The sequence below is a fragment of the Lichenostomus cassidix genome, chromosome 1, assembly GCF_008360975.1.
Source record: "Lichenostomus cassidix isolate B80296 chromosome 1, HeHo_3.0, whole genome shotgun sequence".
Lineage (NCBI taxonomy): Eukaryota > Metazoa > Chordata > Aves > Passeriformes > Meliphagidae > Lichenostomus > Lichenostomus cassidix.
The window spans coordinates 87667117-87684924 of NC_139479.1; the positions used below are offsets into that span (position 1 = coordinate 87667117).

At 48.8% G+C, this 17808-nt stretch overlaps 1 protein-coding gene across 4 annotated transcripts; it reads left to right on the forward strand.

The window, feature by feature from the left end:
* Positions 1-1492: 1492 nt before the first annotated feature.
* Positions 1493-11005, forward strand: MLF2 (myeloid leukemia factor 2). Of its 4 annotated transcripts, none has more exons than XM_085068683.1 (9): positions 1493-1531; positions 4618-4691; positions 6448-6574; positions 7035-7070; positions 8484-8537; positions 8938-9063; positions 9400-9559; positions 9638-9878; positions 10425-11005. In XM_085068683.1, exons 1-8 carry the CDS (start codon positions 1508-1510, stop codon positions 9814-9816), a joined length of 780 nt encoding a protein of 259 aa, XP_084924809.1. In that variant the 5' UTR covers positions 1493-1507; the 3' UTR covers positions 9817-9878; positions 10425-11005. The 4 variants fall into 4 exon arrangements, with proteins under 4 accessions (XP_084924809.1, XP_084924800.1, XP_084924817.1 ...); XM_085068674.1 differs by lacking the exon at positions 1493-1531 and adding an exon at positions 4328-4452; XM_085068691.1 differs by lacking the exon at positions 1493-1531 and adding an exon at positions 4365-4460.
* Positions 11006-17808: the final 6803 nt, after the last annotated feature.

The window sequence follows — 17808 nt, forward strand, 5'->3', positions numbered from 1 at the left end:
TTTTCAGGGACTTATGTCTTTAGACAAAATGAGGGAGGTGCAGAAGTTACATGACAGATCGTTGTGTGGAACAGACACTGTGCATGTCCGCCTGCAGCCCAGACAACAATGGGAATGTCATTTTCTCCGTACAGTGTCACAATTTTGGTGCTGTACCCTGTTTGTGCTTGGTGTTTCTGTGGGTGTGTGCACGTGTTTAGGTGCTGTACATACCTGTTTGTGTCCAGAGGGGATATTTTCCCTCTGATGCGTTCCTTTACTTTTGTGAGTGTAGAAAGTATGGTACTTTTCTGCTGAGGTATGCATTGAGCTTGCAGGCGTGTGCCATCATACGTGAGCACGTGGCTGAGATGTGTTTGGGCTCTCATGCATGCTATCTATTTTTCTGCTCCTAGCATATGCGGGGTGAATGCACCTAGAAGCAATTATTTATGCATTTTGGCTTATTACCTTGCTAGTCGTGTCACTGTGTTCTGTTGGGGGGCAGAGGGGACGGTGACTTTCGTGTTTATGTTGAAGGCTGAACTAACTAGCTCTGAGCCATTTTCTGAGCAAAAGCAAAACACAATAACGGTATTTTAAGAATTATATTTACTGAGCTAACCCCTAAGTGGTTCCAAACCTCTTCCAAACTGTTTGCTGAATAACAAAAGAGCAGAAGGATGTGTATTTGCATTAAATTTTCTTAGATTTACATAAATCCAGAAACGGGAGAATATCTGTCCTTTCGCTTACAGCAAAACTAGCAAAATCTCAATGTGCAGAGGGAATGTGTTTGAATGCATTTCTGTATTTAACCCACACTGTTCATCTTTCTGTACTGTGTCCATTAAAAACCCAGGCAGATAATCAGCTTTGTTCTTCCTTCACGATGCTGTATAGTGAAGTTAAGAGGAAATGCCCAAGAATTCAACCACTGGCCAACTTTGCATTGGGAAATGGCATCCTGAGAGGCAGCACATTTAAATAAGCCCTGCAGGAGGGCTGGGAAGCAGGGTAGGTAACACAAGGAGAGGAAGCAAGAGGAGTAGAAGGGAGTGACGAGGGGTGACACACAGCCTGTCAGAAGACTGGAAAGGGGAGGGATGTTTTCAATCGCGATTTTTTGTGAGCCTGTCTTTGCTAACATAGCACAGATGGAGGTCGTGGTTCTCACTCACAGTGTGACAGACACACTCTTAACACGAGCAAAATAATTCTGAAAGTAATCGCTCCCATGCAACGCGAGCTGCAGCCACCACAAGCTGGCTGTAGCATCCCAAATATGAATTGTCACATTTGAGGATCAAATCAGAGCTGTCCTTCACTCAGGGTGCCCTTCATCTGAGGTCAGAGTTAGTTGTTGGGTGAGGATTACGTAAGAGGCACAGATGAAGGGAGCCAATGAGGAAATGGCCGTGGGTAGCTCTGACTTCTGCTAACGAGGATTTCTTTGTCTTCCAGGCGTCCCCAGGGGCCCTGGAACATTCGGCCGCCTTCAGAAGCCGCTCCTGCCTTCCTGGCCCAAATGCTCGGTCCCTGGAAGCCGCAGGTAACAAGGCACGGTTTTTCACCGTCCCCTTTATTTACCTTCCCCACGTGAAGCGCAGCTCGCTTTCTGGCCGTGCCGTGCCGTGCCGTGCCGTGCCGTGCCGTGCCGTGCCGTGCCGTGCCGTGCCGTGCCGTGCCGTGCCGTGCCGTGCCGGGCGGGCGGCGGGGATGCCGGGGGGATGCCGGGGGGCGGCGGGCGGCAGCGGCGAGGTGGAGCCGAGGGCAGCGGCGCCATTCATGGCTGTGCATTCTGCCCTTCGCTCACCTCCTCCGGGCCGCCTGCTGAGCGCCTGCTCCCTCCCCCATTCCCCCAGCGCAACCTGGGCTGCTCGGAAATAAAAGGAGATGGAGAGACGTAGTGGTTTTTATTCACGGTGGGAAGAGAAGCAGCCTGAATAGAGAGTGAGAAGAGCAAGATGGGAGCCTTGCTTTCTGTTCACACCCCCACGTCGCTCGTTGTTCTGCCCCAGCAATGGCCATCACCGTGGAGCACATCAGGCACAGCGTGCTGAGTGCTGTGCTGAAACCTCTCCTGCAAACACTGCAGCAACAGCTCCTGCATTCCTCAGAACTGTGGCCTTGTCCACATTCCAGGAAAAGGTTGCTGTTCCAATTCCTCCTTCCTTCCAGGGTTTCACACAGCGTTTGCCACCAACATGACTCCCTGCAAGCAAGGCTCCCTCAAGGTTTGCTGAGCTGCTAATGGCCCCGGAAATGTAGCCTTTGGTAACATGTCCATCAGGTGTAAGGACATCCGTGTGTCTGTCAGGTGCAAGGACTGCCTGTACGGCTGCAGAAGTACCCGGGGGGAGCCACAGCCTGAGCCCCTAGTCTCATAGACTCAGCCCTTGGGGTTGCACTTGCAGAGGAGCAGCATTAGGGACAGAAAAAGGATCTGCAAAGCAGTATTTGTTCCAGACTCCTTTCTGTTCCTTTCCCCTCTCTGTTTGAAGGCAGCAAAGCCTGACATTATTTGGAAAAAACTGAAAGAGCTCTACCATCTCTAGGACATTGCAGGAGTGGGAGGATCACTGGTATCAAGGGGACAGCAATTTATTTTATCCAAGATCTGGGGAAAAGAAGAAAGAAAAAATGAAAAAAAAAAAAACCAAAAGAAATGTTTACGTTTCTGCCCTAGAAGCTCTTTACCTCCCTTTGCATCTTGACACTTGAGGTCAACTCCACACTCCAATCAAACACCAAGAGAGCCTCAGAGCAAAAGGAGAACACACCAGACAGGAAAAGCTTTCCAGACTGGAGGTCTCTGAAGGATGATTCACGTTTGCAGAAGCAGCATCAGAGAGGCTGAGGCAGCGCTAGCAGGGGCTTTGTGTGAACTTCAGCATGCACAGATGAGCTCTGAGCTGGTGACAGGAGGCTGTTTCAGCAGCTCACTTATGAACAACCTCCCTCTGAGAGCTCTGGCCCTGCTTAGCCCATGCCCTGCCCACAGGACCTGTGTCCACCTCCTGATCCTGCACCATTGTGCTGTCAACAGTTCCCCTATTGTGGACGTTTTGGTTTCAGCCTCTGCAGAATGTAATTACTGTGTACAGAAGGGACTTCTGAAGAGCCTTCTGCATTCACACAGGCACGGGCCTCCAGTGAGACATCTTCTTTCTCAATACCAAGCAGTTTTGAGACCTGCTGTAGCAAGTATTGCTAAGTACTCTATGCATTAGTAGTGAAGCACACTACTGGGTCATTTTCCTCTGTCAGACTCCGAAATCCAAGGACATGACTCCTGCCACAACTCAGGAGCTCGATTTCTCAACCACTTCTTGCAACCTGCTATTTCCAGTCCCCTGGCATGTGTCCAGTCTGGCTCCTGCACATGGTGGGCCGGATGCAACAGTAAACAGAAGCACAGCTGAGGAAGCGTGCTCTGGGCTGGAGCTGGGATGAGTCAGTCTGCTCTCTTCCCTGTAATCCAGTGGAGCTGGCGGTAGCTGAAGGCAACCAGAATTCCCAAGGGATGGTGACAGAGATGTCATCCCCCTGATTCAGGAGATTCCCCACCTCCACCATAGGTGCACACAAGTGCCTACGCTTTGCCTGTGATTCCCAGCAGCTGTCCAGGATCAGTGATGACCCACAGCTGGCTTACAAAGTACCCTCTCTGCTTCTGCCAGCAGAGCTCTGGCGTGCACTCGCTGTCCATGTGCTCAGCACAGCCGAGCAGCTCTGTCAGTGACTCCTACATGCCCATGCCGTGCAGGAAGCCTGGGACAAGTGCTGCCCCTGCAGTGGCCAGGCATCACTGTGGACTCTGGCTGGGAACCAGCTGGCCATGAGCCACTGGGGTTACCACAGACTCACAGAATATTCTGAGTTGGAAGGGACCCATCACGATCCAGCTCCTGGCCCTGCACAGGACCATCCCCAAGGGTCAAACCATGTGCCTGAGAGCGTTGTCCAAACACATCTTGAACTCTGTCAGGCTTGGTGCTGTGACTGCTTCCCTGGGGAGCCTGTTCCAGTGCCCAGCCACCCCCTGGATGAAAAACCTTTTCCTCATATCCAGCCTAGACCTCCCCTGACACAGCTTCAGGCCATTCCCACGGGTCCTGTCCCTGGTCTCCACAGAGAAGGGATCGGAGCCTGCCCTGCTCTGCCCCTCGTGAGGCAGCTGAGCGGCGCGATGAGCAGTGCCGCTCTCCGCTGTTCTCCGCTGTTCCCGCATCCTCAGTTCCCGCTGCCTGCTGCCCGCGGGAGGGGCGCGCTGCGGCGATGCCCGCGGGGGCGCCAGGGGGCGCTGTGCGCGCCGCCCGGCCTCACCCGCGCCCTCCCCCGGGGCGGGCGCGCATGCGCGGTGCGGGCGCGGGCGGGGCGGCGGCAGCGCGGTCCGGGAGCGATGGGCGCGGAGGCGTGAGCGGCCCGGGGGCTCCGGCTGCGCCGAACCGGGACCGCCGCCACCGGCAGGCAGGCAGGCAGGGCACGGGCGCGGCGGGCGGGCCGGGACCCGGGGCGGGGGGGAGCGCCGCCGTCATTGCCCGGGCTGGCGGCGGGGCGGGGGGGCCGGTTCCGCCGCTCCGCCCCTCCCCGCCCTCAGCCCCGGCTGCGCTCACCGCCCTCTCCCCTCCGCAGAGGCCGCCCCCGAGCGAGGGAAGCATGTTCCGGCTGATGAGGGATGGCGAGCCGGAGGACCCCATGTTTGCCATGTGAGTCGGGGTGGGCATCCTGCGGGGGATCGGCGGAGGGAGGGAGGGCTGCGGCAGGGCTCGTCCCCGGGGAGGTGTGCGCTGCCCCCGCGTCCCACCGGGCGGGCAGAGGCCGGCCGGGCCCGGGCAGCGCCGCTGCAGCGCGGCTGGCTGCGGACAAACACCAACATCCTCCGGAGGGGCAGCGCGGAGAGCAACACGGATCGCGTCGGTCTCGTTGCTGCGATATTGGAGCGTGGTCTTGCAGGAAAGCGTAATAAAGTAGGCCAAAAGGCATCGCAGTTGTCTGAGAGGAAGGGAGGGCTGGAATAACTAATCTTGTTCTTTGCGCAAGGGTGTTTTTTTTTTTCTTATGCAAAGTAGGGTTGTAGTTGAGATAGATAAAATCTGCTGCTCTGTCCAGTGTTTGTTGCTGTTCTGCACAGGAAATCATTAATGGAGCTGGAGGAGGCTGCTGAAGCAGTTGTCAAGTTGTGAGGAACAAAGTAAAAAGAAGACAATGAGTAGTTTTGAAACACGAGTATTGAAATCTAACAAAGGTCCCAAGAGCTCTTCCTGGGATTCCTTTCACTGAATGTTTTTGTTTCCGTCCTCAGTCCAGAAATTGGATGCTATTGATAAATTTTGGCAGTGACACTAAGTTGGCAGCCTTTGCCAAAGTGGATAAGGAATAGACTGTAATACAGAAAGAATTTGATTATGTTAAACAAGACACTACTAGAAATTGGGTGGAATTTATGCATGTAGAAGAATAGTCCATTTTTTGCTTTTGAAATTTGTAGTAAGCAAGAATTTTATCAGCTGTGAGCAAATTAGCAGGAGAGGAGACCTTGATGTCCCAGTTAGTCACAGAATGACAGCCTGTTCTCATTAACATGGCAGCTATGAGTCTAGCTTTTATTATGGGAAGCATTTCCAGTAGAGGCAGAAAAGTATTGGTTCGTAGTAGGTGCTCTTGTGATCTCAGGAATAGTCTGTGCTGTAGAGGTTATTAATGCTCAGGAGAGATAATTGCAGACCATAATGTGTGCAGGAAAAAAGCTATGGTATTTCCCAGAAGTTTCTTATTGTGGCTGCTTTATTCTGTGACTGTTTATCCCTACCCTCCTTTTCTTCCTCTTGCTTCTCCAGGATGTGTGAGTGCATGCAGCCCTCAAAGTGGAGGCTGCAAAACAAGGGGAAACCAGTCAGGGATCCCAGTTATTGTTCCCTTTCTTCCTCAAATCTGTAAAAGTTATATGTGGTCTCAGCCCCTGGGGTGCAGAGGGGTGTCAGTCCATTCTGGAGGTTCCAGTCATGCATTTCACTGTTTATGTGCATGTACATGGAGGGGTGAGAGGACAGCATGCAGGATCTCCTGCTTCCTGGTGACATTAAGTGTAGCCCTCTCTTTGCAGCCAAGAGGGTCTTTGTGCACCTGCCTACAAAAGATGTTAGAGCAGCAAGGTTCTGGAGTTGCCTTGGCCATGCTTGGCTCCAAAGCAGTACTGGGAGCAGAACACCAACCTACTTGTGAGCAGACCTGCTTAGAATTTGTACTTGAGAGGGTTTCTGTGGTGTAAAACCTTCTATCACAAGAAAGGTGATGGGATCCAGAAGTCCCTTCCAGCCCCAAGGAAGGCACAGCTGACTTCTCAGGATTCTGAATTTCCAGCTCAGAAAAGAACATACAGTTGCATAAGAAGAGCTCAACTGGGAGGAGTGGATTATATGGGGCTTTGTCCTCACCATTGTTCTCTCTCCACCTTTCCAAAAGGGATCCTTTTGCCATCCACCGGCAGCACATGAACCGAATGCTTTCTGGGAGTTTCGGGTTCGGGCCGCTCCTTGGCATCACGGATGGGACCACGCCTGGGGCTCGCCAGGCTGGCCGCAGGATGCAGGTAACAGAGGGGCTGAGTACAGGCTAGAGTTTCTCAAACTGCCCTGTCAGTGTCTGCCTCCCACCATTCCTGGGCTGGGCACCCCCCTTGCCTTCACACAGGTGGTGGGTGCAGAATTAATCTCTAAGGCAGTGGTGTTCTGGTCCTTCTCTTTACTCCGCCGGTATTAATTCATTGAATGCAGCTGCATTCTAGGTTGCACAGAAGGGAATAAATATGTTATTTTTCAAGGATGTGACTCATATAATGGGGACAAATTTAGGAGCATCACCTCATGTCTGGTTTGTTAGGGGTGATATGGCTTGAAAACCCCAGGAATCCGTGGGGTGCTTTCTTGATACATTTGTAGAGCCTGGGTGTTCCCAGTTCTGTTTCTGAGAAGGATTAGTGTGTTCTGATGAGGATCTAGTGTTTGGCTGTTGCAGTCATTCTCTGTTCTGTTTTTCTGTTCCCCTGGCAGGCAGGAGCTGTTTCACCCTTTGGGATGCTCGGCATGGTAAGTTTTCTGTTTTTCTGGGTCAAATTAGAGGCTTTCCAAGTAGTGACTCCATACTGAGATCCATCAGCACTGTGTGCAACCAGTGCTAAAATGTAGCCATCTGTGAGCATGACCAGCTATCTTACCAGGTAGGGAGGATGGGAATGTCTGAACAGACCAGGATGAGCTTTAGATTTATAGTAAATGGAATAGGCAAAAGGGTATTGAACTGAAACTGGAAGCATCTGGTTTCTCTTGGACCTCTCATTGAGTTGCTTTATGACTTCAGGCCTTTACCTTGTTTCCCCTCTAATGTTTTAATCCTGTCCGTGAGCTGTTTCAGAAGAGAGAGTCTAACTCTGTTTATATGGGGAAGTTGTATTTGCACCTTGACCAGAGAAAAGCCATAAAGCTGTTATAGCACAATATTTCATGGGAATTGGGACAGTTAATATCTGGGAAGAGCAGGTAGTCCTTTAATAACCTCATATGTCTGAGAAGAAGCTGCAGATCTGGAGGTAATGGAGGAGCTGTGAGGATGCAGGGAAAGGACTTGGCCATCAGTAGGCAGAGGTGATTATTGCACCTCCTTTGCCAGTGGTGGCAGCTGGAGCAGCCAGCAGAACACTCGAGGTAAACAGGGCTGGAATGAGAATGGCTGTGAGTACGTGAGAACACCGCGCTCGGAGCGTGCTGATCTCTGTCTTCCACCAAAATAATGCAGTGGAAATAGGTTATTCCAGATCCAGCAACTTCAGCTGTCTTGCTCTGCAGAATTGCATCAATGAAAGAGACTTTAGCGTCCTGGAATTTTTGTAGCTCAGAGGAGGATTAATAAGACTACAAATACAGACTTCAAAGCATAATAACCTTCTGTGTGAGTACTGCTCTGCTGGAAACAAGAACAAGAGGCTACTCGAGGAAACAAAAAAAAAGAAATCAGCAAGTTTGAAGTGACATTGTAATTTTGTTTACATATTGCACAATTAACCTGTGAGACCTGCTGGCCCAGGGTGTTACTGCAGCCTTCAGGTTTACAGGATGGAAAAGGCAGGTGTTTGTAGGGGAAAATAAGCAAATTTGTTGTTTTGCTGGAAAGAAAACAATCAGTGGAAATTTCCTTAAGATCACTGTTTGTGCACATGCTGAGATTTCTTCTCTTAACTTTGCTGAGTCCCCAGGCTCACAAACTCCAGTGCATTGGCAGTTGGATCCAAACTAAAAGAACAACCTTTGCCAGAACATTGGGTAATGCAACCTGAGAGAATGGAGAGAACAGCAACCCCAGATTCTGGGGATTTTTTCCTGCACTACTGAAAGAATGGGGAAAAAATCAAAATTATTCTTAGGCAGCAGGTTTTTTTGCAGATGGTTTGTTGTTTCCTCATGTATCTTCCCAGACTGACTACTCTTGTGTTCTCTTTTCATCAGGCAGGTGGCTTTATAGATATGTTTGGGATGATGAACGACATGATTGGAAACATGGTAAGACCCCTCCATGAACCATTCTGTATTGAGGGGAGTGCTGAGGGTGCTCCTGCCACCCCTCTAATGTCTCCAGTCTTACTGTGCTGCTTGGGATGGACTGAGCCACACCTGCCAGGGTGGCAGAGGCTGTAAGCTTTGCTTCATTGCTGAGAGTCAGTAACAGAGCTTGTTCCTGAGTGCAGGGAGAGGAGAGGGGTGAGGAAGGAAGTGTGGGGGTGGACTTGTTTAGCGAGAAATAAGTATTAATTTAACAGGAACATGTATTCTCCAGAAAAGTGGACCCATGGGGATTTTATTGTTCCTACTGTAATTTCTTCCTACTTCATTGTATAGAGAGAATTACATGCCATCTCCCCTCCCATCCCTTCTTTCCACCATTCCCCATTCCTTCTTGCAGGAGCATATGACAAGTGGTGCTAACTGCCAGACCTTTACCTCCTCAACCGTCATCTCCTATTCCAACCTGGGTGATGGGCCCAAAGTCTATCAGGAGACCTCAGAGATGCGTTCAGCACCTGGCGGGGTAAGGAGGAGGCTGCTGGCCTTGCTGTGAGAGGGTGGGCTTTGTTTGGTGGCTCTGTGGGTGGCCACCCACAGCACTTTGGCTTTGCTGTCAGCTGCAGTTCGAGGAGTGCATTGTGCTCTTGTGACTCACTGAGCCGTGCCAAGGGCCCCTGGGAGGAAGTGGGAAGTGCTGGCAGTGGGGAATCCATTCTTCCCTCTTCGTAATACTGCGTCTGATGTCCTGGGAATGGTGGCAGTGCAAGGTGGTTGAAATACTGCAGGCAGGAATCAGGGTGCCTTAGGGGGCTGTGAGAAGGAATGAAAACGTTGATTCCACGTGGGAATGTGCCCCCAGATCCGTGAGACAAGGCGAACCGTAAGGGACTCGGACAGCGGCTTGGAACAGATGTCGATTGGCCACCACATCAGGGAGAGAGCCCACATCATGCAGCGGTCCCGGAACCATCGCACAGGCGACCAGGAGGAGAGGCAGGACTACATCAACATGGATGAAAGTGAGTAGTGCCCGTGTCCTCTTCCCAGCAAAGCCAGGTGGCTTCTTCCCCCCCTGAGCTCGTTCTGTCCCTGCGCAGGCGATGCAGCCGCGTTTGACGACGAGTGGCGGCGAGAGACGTCGCGCTTCCGGCCGCAGCGGGGCCTGGATTACCGGCGTCATGAAGGCGGCAGCGGCCGCCGCGCCGAAGGGACTCGCCTTGCCATCCAGGGCCCTGAGGATTCTCCCTCCAGACAGTCCCGCCGGTATGACTGGTGAACTCGGAGCAGACCTTGTGGGGGGTGCAGCGTGGCCACCCCCAAATCTACCTACATGCTCTTGTAAGTCTTCACAAGTTTCTTCCTCGTCTTCCACTGCGTGGTTGCCTCTTAGCCATAGGGTTATTTTTTTTTTTTCTTTGCTGTAATCTTACATGATTTTGAAGTTTTGGTTGCAAATGGGTTTTCCCTCTTTGAGGGAGCAGGGGAAAGTGTGAATTTTGAGAAGATGCTGTGCTGAACAGGAAGATGGAAGCTGTTTGAGTTAGCTTTGTCATGAACAAAAGACGTGTGGTGTCAGCCTTAACTGATGGCTGAAATAGTTTGACATGATGTAGGATTGCAATCTGTGGAATGTTTATGTTGTTATTGTATGTAATTTACAGACCATTTGCTGTCCATCCAGTTTGAAATATAAGTAAGTGCTGGTGTCTGCTCTCCTGCACTTTGAATAGGGCTCACTAGGATTTGATCTAGTGCTTGAAAAGGGACATTTCCCCCTTTTTTTGATGTCTTAGACTCAGGTTTAAACATATCTTTATCTGTCTTTTGTCCTGCTTTCTAGGCACCACTTACTCTTTTTACGTCTTCTGTTTCCTTTCCTCCCAGGTACAGACAGTGAAACTCTGAAGCCCCTTCAAAGCACCACTTGGACCCTCCTCAAATTTAGTATTAACCTCCCTCCCACTTAAGAATTGAAACAAAGCAACTAATCTGCATTGCTCTTTTTCACCCCATTTGGGTGCTGCAGTGGGGCATGGGTAATCTCACTGATGTGCAAGGAACACATTAATTGCCCATTCCATCTCTGCTGTCCCTTGGCTCTGTTCTTTCTGCCAGTAGTGGTGGGCATGAGGAGCTGCCACCTTGCCTCTTCCATCCTTTCCACTCTTTCTGTGCTGGGTTGGGCTGGTTCTGAAGTTTATGTTTAGTCCCCTGTGAAAGGAATATGAGGGAATTCTGCTAGAATGCCCTGTCAGTCCCCTCACCGGGACAGAGGCTTCCCCTGCTGCTCCTTGGTGCATCTGTGGAGAAGCAGAAGGATGTGTGCATTGGAGAAGGGAGGAGCAGAACAAAAGCTGGATCAGCCTGTGGGCCCCCCGACCCCTCTTGAATCAGCTCCCCCACTTTTTTAATTTGTGAAACTTGTAACTAGATGTTTACTGAATAAAGAAACAAACTGTAAAGAATTGTTGCATCAGTCTTTACCGTCGGCCGACCTAATTGTGCCTGCTGTGGAATTAAGTTACCTCTTTCACATCCTTGGGAAATTGCTGAGGAGAAACTTGGTGTTAAATTCTAAGGCTTTGTTTTCTTATAGAAAATAGCCTAATAGCCTTCCTGTGTAGTCACAGGGTGAGATGATGCTCAACATGAAAATTGTGAAAGAAGACCCAAGAACCCACCATTTGCCAAAAATGCCCTCTAATTGCTATAGTTTTGCTTTGCACTCAAGGGAAATTGGTTGGTCTTTCTTGCTGCCTGGTCATCTGTGCAGCCCTGAATTGGGCCTCTGGGGTTCCTGCACAGACGGGGAATACTTCCATTATGTTCTTATTATATCACTGCAACTGAGGCTGATGTTATGAATGACCTTTTCTTAACCTCAGTATTAGGTGAAACTTGAGAGGCATTAGGAATATGGGACCAGGGAAGATCTGCTGGGTTCTTGGCCACTTTCCTGCTCAGGCACACACCCTTACACAAACGTTTTCATCAGTTTATTCGGAACAGAAGGCAGGAAATGGATTAATGACTTATACTTTTAAGTGGTGTGCTGGGATCTTTCCGTGTATCCCTCTGTTGTACATGTGGGCACTAGCAGAGAGACACACCTTGCTGGGGACTGACTGTGTTGCCCTGAAAAAAGGATGCAACATCCACCCTCTGAAAGCTCAGGGCAGAGTTTGCACATATTCCACCCTTCAAGGAAGTGCAGAACAGAGTCTTGGCTGGTGACAAGCTCTATCACCACTTCCCTGTGCTGTTTTGTCCCATGGCAAACCCCAGGACGAGTCATAGAATGCTTTGGAAGGGACTTCAAAAGCAGCAGCCAGCTGTCCCTGGCAATGGAATGACTTTCTGGAGGTGTCATAGTCAAGGCAGGCCCTGAAGAGAGCAAGGCTGAAGGAGGAGCTGCACAGAGAAAATGCAGGGCTTGGGAGAGGTTTCATGGAAGTCATCTTGGCTTTGCCAGTGAAAGAAGGGACTGCAGCAGCAGCAGCTCTCATGTCTGGCAGTCTTGAGCCAGTGCAAGATGTGGCACTCAGTGTTTTGATCCAGCAAAGAACCAGCTGAGCTCAGAAAGGTGCTCACAGCATGGAGGTGGTGGCAGGAACCAGCTGCTAGGTCCTGGCCAGGTTTTGAGGCAGTGTCTGAGATGCAACACAGGAAGATGGCTATTGTGGTGGTGGAGATTAACACTGACCTTTGATCGTGAGGATCCATTCCTCTTTGGGCATGGATTTCCTAATCTTGATCTAATCCCAAATCCTTTTATCTGGATTCAGCCTCTGTTCCCTGTTGGGTGCTGTCCTGCTTACAGATTTAGGAAGCTTGCGTGCTCTTCCACTCTGCAGTGGGAGGCTGATTTACCTGGCTGCCTGAGCCTTGCCAACTGCTGTACAGTCATTCCCAAAGGCTCTGCCTTCTCCAGCTGCAGCAAGGCACTGGTGGTCTAGGAATATGGAAAAGAAGTTCACTGAGAGGGGAACTTTGGGTTAAGACAGGAGCCCAGGAGAGAGTTTTAGAGATCCCAAACCAAGCAGGGGAAGTATATTGAGCCTTTGCATGCCTTGAGGCTGACATGGTACATGAACTTCTGACTTCAGAAAGCAGGAGGGTTTTTTCCAAAGAAGGGAACCTCCCTTGATTCCTCCAGTCCTGGGAGGCCCTCCTTCACCTGCTGCTCAGGCTTTTGCTGTAGAAGGACCTCAGCTGCCCCAGGCTGGCATTGATCTGGGCAGGATGGTGCCTTTGGATCAGCTGTTTAAGGGGCTTGAGAGGAGAGAATGTGAAGGCCAGGAGGAAGGGGGCAGATCTGTACTCCAGTGGGAATAATATGCACTGGCACTGGGGCCTTTTTCTGAGTGGCTGAGTGGTGCTTGGGGCTCTCCCTTTCACTGATACCCTAGTTTGGTGAAAATTTACTTGCTGATTACTGATATAGGGTATGAAACCAATGGAAAAATGCAGAGAATGGCACAACCAAGGATTTGCTGCTCTTCCTCTGTTCAGACAAGCCATGAGGAACCCCAAGGTGCTGTAAGCAGTTGCCTGAGTCTGGGTGTGCAGCTCTAATTGAGCTGCCTGAACACAAGAACACTCGTGCAATCAGCCAGCCCTCCTCTCCTGTTCCACCACCCCAGCATGGGTGTTTGGACCACACCTATGTCGGGTTAATTTTTTCATATTAGTTACAGTTTCAAGTAAAACAGTAGTACAGTTTCCTCTTAAAAGCAGTCTACCTCCTGTATCAGGGCACAGGGATGGCTGGGATGAGACTCTTCCATTTCTGAAATGTCTGTGACAGCTGTGCCAGCAAAAAGGAGAAAGAGAAGGTTGGATGTTTCCAACCTGGAAATCAAACAGTATTTATTTCAAACGGGCAGGGTGTGGTTCCAAGTCATCCCTATCTATCCAAGGGAGATAAAATCCCTTCTTGCTCCTTCTCCCACAGCTGTCACCTTCAAATTGGAGCAATTGAAGCACCAAATCAGTGCAATTCAGTGGTACTACTGTATCTTCCTAAGGAGCAAGTAGGGCACCTGAAGTGGGACAGAGGGGCCTGACATGCTTTAAAGAGATGGAGAGAAAAGGAGGTGGGCAGAATGAGGTGGAGAGAGGCTAGAAACACTGGTAGGAAAATGGATAGCATAATCTTGGATGAGAATACACCAGCTACACACAAATAAACCAGAAACAGGCAGTTTTGTTTGTTGTATATTCAGTTTTCCATAACTGAAAATTTATCATGAAAATAAGACCCACTGGAGCTAGTGGGAACATTGTCCTTACATGTTTTTGTGGGTAACCCTGAAGATCTGTGCATCTTTAATTGTACTTTTTGAAGGGAGAACTGTAGAATACTGGGGGAAAAGAAGTATGGGAAAGTTAACACTGTGCCAATACTTGTAAATAAAAAATTAGATTATATCCACACCTGTAAACCAGGTAAACTGACATTAAATCAAGATAAGCGATGCAAAATGCATTAAATTTAAAAATAAAAATGCGTGCCTCAGCATTTAGAATAGGTGATCTCACTTCTCAAAATTGTTCCTGTCCAACAACTGTGATAATTTCTGATTAAATTATGGGTTGGGTTAACAAAGGCACTACAGCAACTCAGAGGTTACACCTGCACGAAGCATCTTACCTGGCCACACAAGACTCTGTTCTGATGTAAAATAAGGTAGTAATTATTAAAACAACAAAAGGGCCAATATTATAAATTTTAGTTCACTGATAGATTTCAAGTAATGAGGGGGGAAAGAGACTGTAGAATATGAAATTATTTCCAGTAGGATGTTGTTCTGAAACTAATGCTCATTAGTAACTTGATTAATGATCTGAAAGAAGGTATTAAACCAGTGGTGATGAAGCTTTCAGAGGACCCAAAGAACAATGAAAGTAATAAATGTTGGAAAAAGATGAGATGTACTGAACAGTCAGTAACTGTTGGTGTGGTGTTTATTTATAAACACTAGGCATTTTTGGCTGCACTGAATGCAGAAAAGACATTCACCCAGGGACATAAACATAGTCTGTGCTCTTTCAAGATGGAAGACTCCAAAAGGAGTTGGGATTGGAAGACAAGCAAGGAAATGAATGGTACTTGCATAACTCTTCATCTGTGCAGATGGGTTACACTGGGGGGCATTAACCTGTGTTCACCAAGAACAGAGGTAAAATATTTCCCATGTGAAGAATCACAGAATGGTTTGGGCTGAAAGAGACCTTAAAAATCATTCAGTTCCAACCCCCACTGCCATGGGCAGGGACACCTTCCACTAGACCAGGTTGCTCAGAGCTCCATCCAACCTGGCCCTGAGCAGTGCCAGGGATGGGGCATCCACAGCTTCTCTGGGCAACCTGTGCTAATGCCTCATCACACTCTCAGCAGAGAATTTCATCCTAATATCTATCATAAACCTGTTCTCTCTCAGTCTGAAGCCATTCCCCTTCTGTTACTACATGCCCTTATAAATAGTCTTTCTCCACCTTTCTTGTAGGCTCCCTTCAGGTACTGGAAAGCTGCAATTAGGTCACCTCAAAGCCTTCTCTTCTCCAGGCTGAACAATCCTAATTCTCTTTAATTCTCTCAGCCTTTCCTTGTAGGAGAGGCGCTCCATCCCACTGATCAATTTGGTGTATCACAGTAGTGAACCACTTGTGGGAAATCTGGGTATCAGACAATAAAAAGGACACCAAAGAAGACTCAAGAAGAAGAAGACAAGGGATTGAAGCCTGGAAACGCTGCCTAGCACTACAGGATAACATGAACTCGAGTCCTGTGTCACAGTTCCCTCCACTGGAGCACGGGCTGGCGTTACCTAAACGGGAATGAGGCTTCTGACAGTAGAGGGCTCTTCAGCCCAGCAGAAAACCTGCAGCGACCTCACGATGGAACTGGGAATGAACGCAGACCTTGTGTGAGAGCAGTAGAGCACACCTCCGATTCCCAGCTCTCCCTACTCCAAACCCCACGGGGTGTCTCAAAGAGGAGTTGGGGAGTGGGCACAGGAACGGGGTGAGGGAGTTCTTGGCCACTCGAGAAGCCAAGAGATGTGATTATACCAGTCTCTTTGGGCTTCAAAAATCTGTGAGTGGGAGAGGGAAACAGACTGGCACAGGGCTAGACTGAAGGGGAGGGTGGGAAGGGGAAGAGGAGGCTTTGTGACTTGACAAGGACTTCAAAGCAGGTGGGACCACAAAGAGCTGTGGAACACAGAGCTCTCTGTGGGCACCATGGTTTGGGAGAAAAACATGCACTTCCATAGGGCCAGAGGGTAAAATCCTACAGGCACTGGCTCCAGTGCTGGAGAACAAAAGGATTTAAAATAGACCTCAATATAGTGTATAAGTTAAAATTTACTTGTTTGATTTGCAATATTTTTTTACTTTTCAAAACACTCTAAAAAATGGACTTGATTTTATTTTTCAGCCCTGTCTTAAATGTAACTGGGTTTTTTTTTTCCTCCTGGGAATTTTCCTTTTTAAAGACAACACTTCAAAAAATGTTCCCATGGGGGAACTTCAGTTATTATTACTTCCACTATCTCCTCACATCTGTCTGGCTTTTTAAATCCTGAGGGCACTTAATACAAACTTAGCGTGCAGGAAAAAGGTAATAAAAGGAAGGGGAATAGAACAGACACTACCTATCTCCAACTGCTGGTGATGTAATGTCCAGAGGTAAGCTGGAGTATTAGATATTAGCTTCACAATATCCATCCCTTACTAACAAGAGAACAGGAGAACAAAGGCTGAAAAAGAATAAATGCATGAGTAAATAAATAAAACCCATCCACATCACCCAATTGGATGAGGGTATCACTCAGGAGGACGTAGGTGGCCTTGAAGGTGTTAGTAACAGCGAAAGGGCTAAAGTTTGTAGCATAAAGTGAAAGGAAAAAGGAGCATAGGACCTAAAATCAAGGTTTTAGCTATAAACTGGAGCTTCTCTGATTATAACCGTCAAAAAAGAAGAAATACTCTGGATCACCAGAGGAGAAGACACACAATCCAGGAGGCATTTCTGGTAGCTCTAGATGTGTGTTACTGTGCCTGTGTGAGATGCTGATCAGACTTCACCTGTGGAAGAGAACTGTGCTCATTTCTAGCCAAGAAAGCTTAATTAGAAGTGCAGGTAAGAGCACTTTTGCACTCTATTTGAAGAGCAAGTAAGAGAGTATGGAGAGCTCACGGTGCACAAGGGGGCTGATTTGGTTAGTTAAGCAAAGTGAAATCTGTACTCCAGGGAAATAAACACCAGGGAGGAAGTACAGCTTCAGCTAGAGACACACTGGCACTGGCACAAGAGAATATAAACTAGCTGTGAATTCATTTAAACTGGAAATTAAAAAACGTTAACCATGACAGCAGTGGGGTTCTGGGGCAGCCTGCCAAGGGGACAATAAAATTAACCACTTTGGGGTTGGCACTTGAGAAGCTTTCACAAGAGACTATGAGACCATAGTGCTAAGAGATCACACTTGGTCACCAGGAGCCTCCTTCTTGCTTTTGCTCCTACCAAAGAGATCATCCATCTTCACACATCCTGAGAGCAGTGTGAAATGCTTCAGAGGCAGATGCAGGCAAAGCCTCCAGAGAAACATTTTCTCCTGATCTGAAGGGGCTGGGCCTTGTGCTCAGAGCAGGAAGGTGCAGGGTTGCTTTTAACACATTCACAAGTGCTACAGGAATTCTGAACATTCCTGTTACCATGTAAGGGTCACAGCTCTTGAATCCAGCTGACATTTTGCTGCCTATTGAATTCATCACGACAGGAATATAATTGCACATTGCACAAAGAATTTTTGCAAATGAACTCCTTTCTTTGGCAGAAGCACAGCCTGCCACCAGCAGAGGAGACTGACAAAAGTCCAGCCTAGTTCCACCCTGGACCAAGAGGGATGCTCCTGGAAAATTGCAGAAGATGGGAAAAAACCACCCAAAAGATGGAGTGCCTGTGGAACCAGCAGAGAAAACAGGTGGTTTTTCTATGAGTATTTTAGCTAAGGAGTGACTAGTACTAGGAAAAGGGATGAGGAAAGAAGAGCCCTGCAGGTGGCAACACAGACAGACTCCCATGGAGAGGATGGCAAAAAGGGAAAGGGGTCACAGAAGGAAAATGAGCAGCTATTCCAGGGCATAAAAAGGAGACAAGAAGGATGTCAGAGATCTGAGAGATGCATTTACAGCAGTTGTCAAGAACTGTGAGATTCTTCTGACTTTTCTACCTTGCTCTGCATCAGAATCCTGCAGAGGC